The 7,684-nt window shown below is 49.2% G+C and overlaps 1 protein-coding gene across 1 annotated transcript in view; it reads right to left on the bottom strand.

Annotated features, from left to right (window-relative positions):
* Nucleotides 1-877: 877 nt before the first annotated feature.
* LOC129714243 (N-acetyllactosaminide beta-1,3-N-acetylglucosaminyltransferase 2-like) overlaps nucleotides 878-7,684 on the bottom strand; it is a 12,470-nt gene continuing 5,663 nt past the window's right edge. Inside the window, exon 2 of the mRNA XM_055663788.1 lies at nucleotides 878-2,588. Coding sequence (XP_055519763.1) covers nucleotides 1,350-2,576 — 1,227 coding nt within the window. The 5' untranslated portion in view covers nucleotides 2,577-2,588 and the 3' untranslated portion in view covers nucleotides 878-1,349. The remainder of the gene's footprint in view (nucleotides 2,589-7,684) is intronic.

The raw sequence follows: 7,684 nt of genomic DNA on the forward strand, positions 1-7,684 counted from the left end.
CTCCTGCACCTAATTTCTATGTTTCTAATTTTCTACTCTGGGCAAGAGACATTGTGCATCTATCCGATCTATTCCTCCACTGATATTGGGACACTGGTGTGAGATGAGGATAGATGAGGAGCATATTATGAAGCCGGAGGAAGGATCGGCGGTGGAAGCAAGGGGGAGGGGAGAAATGGATGCGAGTCCAGGTGGAGAGAGGGGTCGGAAGAAGTGGCCCATTCCTTCGCTCCAGAGACGCTGCCTGACCCGCTCAGTTACTCCAGCACTTTGCGCTTTTTTTTGTGTAAACCAGCATCTGCAGTTCCTCGTGCCCGCCTCACGCCAGGGTGAGGTGAGCGTTAAGTTTTGTTTAGAGATACAGCGCGGAAACAGGCCCTTCGGCCCAGCGATCCTCACACACTAATACTACCCCACACACACTCGGGACAATTTACAATTATAACAAACCGATTAATCAACAAAGTTGCATGCGGGGGGGGGGGGGGGGGAAGGGCACCCCGGGAGGACCCACATGGGTCACGGGGAGAACGTGCAAACTCCGCGTACACACACTCTCACACACACCAGGCTTCAAAGGCTTCTGCCGTGGGCCCTGTGGGCAGTAATTTCAGCTCAATCCAGCACTAAATGCAGCTCAACTCTGCCTGTCTCGCCAGGTTAACCTACAGCCCTGCCTGGACTGACGGGACACCAGCAGGACACCAGCGCTGCTTCTCCGCGCTGGCTGTAAACCTGGGCCATATTTCCCGCAGTCCAGGCAGGGCTGTAGGTTAACCTGGCGGGACAGGCAGAGTTGAGCTGGGTTTAGCGCTGCTTCTCCGCGCTGGCTGGGGGCACCGCTCCCGGGCGTGAAGGGGGGGGGGGGGGGGGGGGGGGGGGGACACTCGGGTGGGGACGGGGATGGTCCAGTGGCGGTTCGGCAGCGATTGCAGCGCCAGAGAGCCGGGATCGATCCTGGATGTGGATGGGATGAGGCGCAGGTCTGTGTCCGCGGCTGCCAGGAGTGTTTGTGATCCGCTTGTGATCCTACGACCTTGGCACGTCTCCCTCCCCCAATCACCGTGCTCTATCCTGAGTCCCACACCCCCCCTCCCCTAATTCCGCCCTCCCCTAATGACCGACACCTCCCTACTCCAATCATTGCACCAAATCATCATGGTCCCGCCCTCAATGGTCCCTCTCGGATTATACGGATTACAAAAAATAAGGGGGGGGGTGGGTCTAAAACAGGGAGGGCGGGGCATATCCCCCCTGTCCCCCCCAGGATTTCCGCCCCTGAATCTGGCGGCGACTCCACCTGTGAGCCACCAGTTGCCAGTCGGGGCGGTGGGTGTTGGCCAGGCTGGCTAGCAGCGGAGGTCCGGCTGTCGGAGTGCCCTCCAGAGGCGGGTGGTCTGGCCTGGGCCGCGCTGGTGGACCAGCAGGACCCCGGCGTGGGCGCAAGGTTTGTCCCGGTCCTGAGGCTGGATGTCGAAGGTGTGGAATCCCTGGTGGTGGATCGGGCTGATGCCCAGAGCGCTGAAGCACATCCCGGTGAAGACGTCGTCGATGGGGAAGAAGGGAATGGAGTGGGAGATGGCATAGAGAGATGGGACCAGGTGGCCCGAGTATAAAAAGCCCCCTCCCCCCATGTAGGGGGGGTACGCCCCATCATAGAACGACAGGGGGACGTTGTACTTGCTCTTGGAGTCCCGCAACGGACTGGCGTTCTTGATCATCTGCCCCACGTAGAGCTCCTTGCTGCCGTTCAGGGAGCGGAGGTACTCCAGCACGACCGGGGTGTTGAGAAACACATCATCATCCCCCTTGAAGACGTAGCGGGCCAGGGGGCAGCGGGCACTGGCCCAACCCAAGAAGAGGTGGTCCTTCAGGGTGAGGTTGTACAAGGAGTCCCTGAAGTCCCACTGCAGGATGTCCCCATGCATCTGGTCCTCCGCGTTGACCAGGGGCTGAAGGTCCGGCCCCTGCCCCAAGTCGTCGGCTGAGCCCAGAAGGAAGACCGTCCGGATCTGGCCGACGCTGCCGGCTGCTGATGTCTCCATGCCCCAAGTCTCCCGGATAGCCTGCCGGCGCTCAAAGTTGCCCGCCATGGACTTGATGGCCAGCAGGAGGAAAACGCCATCGACACATTTGTCCCGGTGGTCGATCAGTTGCCGTTGGTCCCTGCAGTCCATATAACGCACAAAGTCGCGGTGGGGCGGCGAGTAGGAGCCCGCGTCGGCGATCTCCGCCTCCAAGCCCACCGGCTGGCAGCCCCGCGGCGGGGCGAAGTCCACCGCTCCGACCGCACGCAGCTCGGCCAACCTCTGCAGCGCCTGGTGCAGCCGCCGGTTCCAGAAGCTGGTCTTCACCGGGACGAAGCTGGTGAAGGTGGAGGAGATGTTGAGCAGGGTGACGTTCCTGGGCTTCCCGGAGTCGCTCAGGCTCCTTTGCGACACGTTGCGGCCGCTGGCCATGCCCGGTCTCCGAGTGGGAAACTGGAGCTTGTTCACGGGGTACCAGTTCAAGAACACGTTGACAAATCCAACCCCGAACAAAGCCAACACTCCAAGCTGTATCCTAGAAAATCCCATCTCCTCCGAGCCCTGAAACAAGAAACGGATAAGTCTTTAAAACATTGTTCCGTCCATAAATGAGAAAATAGTCAAGTGAGTTTATTGTCATGTGTCCCAGATAGGACAATGAAATTCTTGCTTTGCTTCAGCACAACAGAACATAGTAGGCATGAATGCAGAACAGATCAGTGTGTCCATGTACCATTATATAAATATATACACACATTGAGTATAAGAGCAGGGAGGATCTATTGCAGTTGTATAGGGTCTTGGTGAGACCACACCTGGAGTATTGCGTACAGTTTTGGTCTACTAATCTGAGGAAGGACATTATTGCCATAGAGGGAGTGCAGAGAAGGTTCACCAGACTGATTCCTGGGATGGAAGGACTTTCATATGAGGAAAATTCAAGTTCAAGTTCAAGTGAGTTTATTGACATGTGTCCCTGTATAGGACAATGAAATTCTTGCTTTGCTTAAGCACACAGAAAGACTGGATAGACGCGGCTTGTACACGTTGGAATTCAGAAGACTGAGGGGGGATCTTATAGAAACTTACAAAATTCTTAAGGGGTTGGACAGGCTAGATGCGGGAAGATTGTTCCCGATGTTGGGGAAGCCCAGAACTAGGGGTCACAGTTTAAGGATAAGAGGGAAATCTTTTAGGACCGAGATGAGAAAATCATTTTTTACACAGAGAGTGGTGAATCTGTGGAATTCTCTGCCACAGAAGGTAGTTGAGGCCACAGTTCGTTGGCTGTATTTAAGAGGGAGTTAGATGTGGCCCTTGTGGCTAAAGGGATCAGGGGGTATGGAGAGAAGGCAGGGATGGGATACTGAGTTGGATGATCAGCCATGATCATATTGAATGGCGGTGCAGGCTCGAAGGGCCGAATGGCCTACTCCTGCACCTATTATCTATGTTTCTATGAATAAATAAAACAGATAAAGTGCAAATAAACTGATAATGGGCTATTATTTATTTTATTTTATTCTTTATTTCGAACAGAATAAAAGAATAAAAAGCAAGTGTGAAACAGCATACAAAAAACGAAACGAGAATCTTTATAAAGTGTCATAAACAATATCTATAAATAAATGAAATTGTATGTGTCCGATAAGGAACAGGAAGAAGCCAAAGCTAATTAATTCCCACCCCTTATTCAACTGCTTGTAATTATCTTATACACATTTAGCAGCTATATGTACACCATATGTACACCAGCAGCTATATGTACACCATATGTACACCAGCCTATATGTACACCATATGTACACCAGCCACTATATGTACACCATATGTACACCAGCCGCTATATGTACACCATATGTACACCAGCCGCTATATGTACACCATATGTACACCAGCAGCTATATGTACACCATATGTACACCAGCAACTATATGTACACCATATGTACACCAGCTACTATATGTACACCATATGTACACCAGCTACTATATGTACACCATATGTACACCAGCCACTATATGTACACCATATGTACACCAGCCACTATATGTACACCATATGTACACCAGCCGCTATATGTACACCATATGTACACCAGCCACTATATGTACACCATATGTACACCAGCTATATATGTACAACAAATTATTTACATTTATACACTAATCAAATATTTACAAAGCCATACAAAGAAGAAAAAAATAAAAATAAAAGAAAAATCCCTCATATACTATACAGTATCTTAGTCATATATACAACCCATCACTCTATAACCGCTGCTGTAGATGTCAGCAGATCTATATAGGTGAGACCAAGCAGAGGTTGGGCGATCATTTCGCCGAACACCTCCGCTCGGTCCGCAATAACCAAGCTGACCTCCCGGTGACTCAGCACTTCAACTCCCCCTCCCACTCCGTCTCCGACCTCTCTGTCCTGGGTCTCCTCCATGGCCACAGCGAGCAACACCGGAAGTTGGAGGAACAGCACCTCATATTCCGCTTGGGGAGTCTGCATCCTGGGGCATGAACATTGAATTCTCCCAATTTTGTTGGTCCTTGCTGTCTCCTCCCCTTCCTCAGTCCCCCTGCTGTCTCCTCCCATCCCCCAGCCTTCGGGCTCCTCCTCCTTTTTCCTTTCCCCCCCCCCTCCCCCACCCCCGATCCGTCTGAAGAAGGGTTTCGGGCCGAAACGTTGCCTATTTCCTTCGCTTCATAGATGCTGCTGCACCCGCTGAGTTCCTCCAGCTTTTTTGTCTACCTTCAATTTTCCAGCATCTGCAGTTCCTTCTTAAACACTCTATAATCACCCTTCCCAATACAATCAGTATAACAAATATCCCACTCACAATCACCTATCCTCATCCCAATATCCTTTTAAACAAGTGTTTTTGTACATCTTTTTAAACTGAATTATGCTTGTGCTAAGTTTTATCTCCTGTTCCAGACCATTCCACAAATTCACACCACAGATTGCTATGCACAGACTTTTAAGAGTTGTTCTGACATTGAGTTTTCTTTTATTTCAAAATTAATGTTCAGGGTTTTGTTTGAGTTGAGTTTAATAGCCTGATGGCTGTGGGGAAGTGGCTATTCCTGAACCTGGACGTTGCAGTCTTCAGACTCCTGTACCTTCTACCTGAAGGTAGTGGGTTGATGAGTGAGTGGCCAGGATGGTGTGGGTCCTTGATGATGCTGCCAGCCTTTTTGAGGCAGCGACTGCGATAGATCCCCTCGATGGTGGCAGAATTAGGCCATTCGGCCCATCAAGTCTACTCCACCATTCAATCATGGCTGATCTATCTCTCCCTCCTAACCTCATTCTCCCATTCTCTCCATAACCCCTGACACCCGTACTAATCAAGAATCTATTTATCTCTGCCTTAAATATATCCACTGACTTGGTCTTCACAGCCTTCTGTGGCAATGAATTCCACAGATTCACCACCCTCTGACTAAAGAAATTCCTCCTCATCTTCCTGGTAGAACGTCCTTTAGTTCTGAGGCCGTGACCTCTGGTCCTAAACTCTCCCCCTAGTGGAAACATCCTCTCCACACCCTATCTCTCCCTCCGAACCCCATTCTCCTGCCTTCTCCCTATAACCCCTGACTCCCGTACTAATCACCAATCTGTAAATCTCAGCGTTAGAAATATCCATTGACTTGGCCTCCACAGCCGTCTGTGGCGATGAAATCCACAGATTCACCGCCCTCCGACTAAAGAAATTCCCCCTCATCTCCTTTCTAATAGTTTGCCCTTTTATTTTGAGGTTGTGGCCTCTGGTCAGAGAAACTCTGCTGGAAAAATCCTCTCCACATCCACTCTTTCCACTATTCGGTAAGTTTCAATGAGGATGGTGGAATTCCCACCTTGGTCATACGCTGGAGTAACTCAGCGGGACAGGCAGCATCTCTGAAGAGAAGGAATGGGTGATGTTTTGGGTCGAGACCCTTCTTCAGTCACTGAGGATCAGGGGAGAGGGAAACGAGAGATAGTGGAGGTTCGCGTAGCAAATGAATGAAAGATGCAAAATTCAACAACGCAAGTTTTGAAGAGAGAGTTAGATTTAGCTCTTAAGGCTAAGGGAATCAAGGGATATGGGGAGAAAGCAAGAACGGGGTACTGGTTTTGGATGATCAGACATGATCTTATTGAATGGCAGTGCTGGCTCAAAGGGATGAATGGCCTACTCCTGCACCTATTGTCTATGTTTCTATGTACATCGTCCTTAAACTTTGTCCTCCTAGCCTTGTTTAGTTTAGAGATACAGCACGGAAACAGGCCCTTCAGCCCACTGAGCCCGTGCCGACCAGCGATCCCCGCACCAGCACCACCCTACACAACTGGGAGAATTTTACCAAAGCCAATTAACCTACAAACCTGTACGTCTTTGGAGTGTGGGAGGAAACCGGAGCACCCGGAGAAAACCCACGCAGGTCACGGGGAGAAGGTACAAACCCCTTACAGACAGCACCCGTAGTCAGGATCGAACCTGGGTCTCTGGCGCTGTGAGGCAGCAACTCTACTGCTGAGCCACGTGGGTGGTGAATCTGTGGGATTCATTGCCACAGACGGCTGTGGAGGCCAAATCAATGGGAATGTTTAAAGTGGAGATGAACAGGTTCTTTTTTTGTTTTTTTTGTTCTTTATTTTATTCAAAGTTAATACATTACAAAACAGTACAGTGGAACCTAATTTTAGCTGCCAACTATGTCATACTGTAATCCATTCTATGTACAACTGATGAAGCCGAAATTTAGTTAAAAATATAAGAAGATATTAAATTGGCTTCTGGGCTAGCTTACAGCTTATATTTAGTCTCAAATTAGGCTTGCCTCAGGTTGCGGTTTGTGAGATAATAAATCCTATAACATTGTCTCCCAAGTGACAAGCAGAGAGGAGAAGCTAGAGAGATCTCTTTGAGATAAGATGCCGTAAACCAAATGGCCAATGTTTATGAGGGACGAAGTGAGAGAGAGGAAGCAGGGAAGTAGAAAGATAAGATGCCGTAAACCAAATGGCCAATGTTTATGTGGGACCAAGTGACAGAGAGGAAGCAGGGAAGTAGAAAGATAAGATGCCGTAAACCAAATGGCCAATGTTTGTGAGGGACCAAGTGCCAAGAGAGGAAGCAGGGAAGTAGAAAGATAAGATGCCGTAAACCAAATGGCCTATGTTTATGTGGGACCAAGTGACAGAGAATAAGCAGCACGGTGATCTCTTTGAAGATAAAATGACCTAAACCAAATGGCCAATGTTTTTAGTATATCTTGTACCATGTAAACAAAATGCCTTTGATGTGATGCATTCTGTGGAAACCTTTTCCTGTACCTCTGACCATGACTAATGTCTGTGGAATGTGCTAAGGGGACAAAAAAACCCTATTTAATGCAATGTAATTCTGTTGTTCAGGGAAGTGGACTGGAGGACAGTGAAGTGTCTATATTGGTCACTTGACTGGAGTTCTCCCTCCCTTCCATCGGCTGATAATAAGTAAAGTTTTGAACTGGTCTACCAAACTGGTTTGTGTGGTGTCTGTTTATTAAGAAGCGAACCTGTTTTGTGGTTAAGAAAAGTAGCTTTTTCACAACCTCTATAGTTTTATGTTTTGAGAAGGAAGTAAGCAAGACAAGAAAAAGAAAACAATACAAAGGGGC

This window comes from Leucoraja erinacea, chromosome 38 (genome assembly GCF_028641065.1).
Source record: "Leucoraja erinacea ecotype New England chromosome 38, Leri_hhj_1, whole genome shotgun sequence".
In the NCBI taxonomy this organism is placed as follows: Eukaryota; Metazoa; Chordata; class Chondrichthyes; order Rajiformes; family Rajidae; genus Leucoraja; species Leucoraja erinaceus.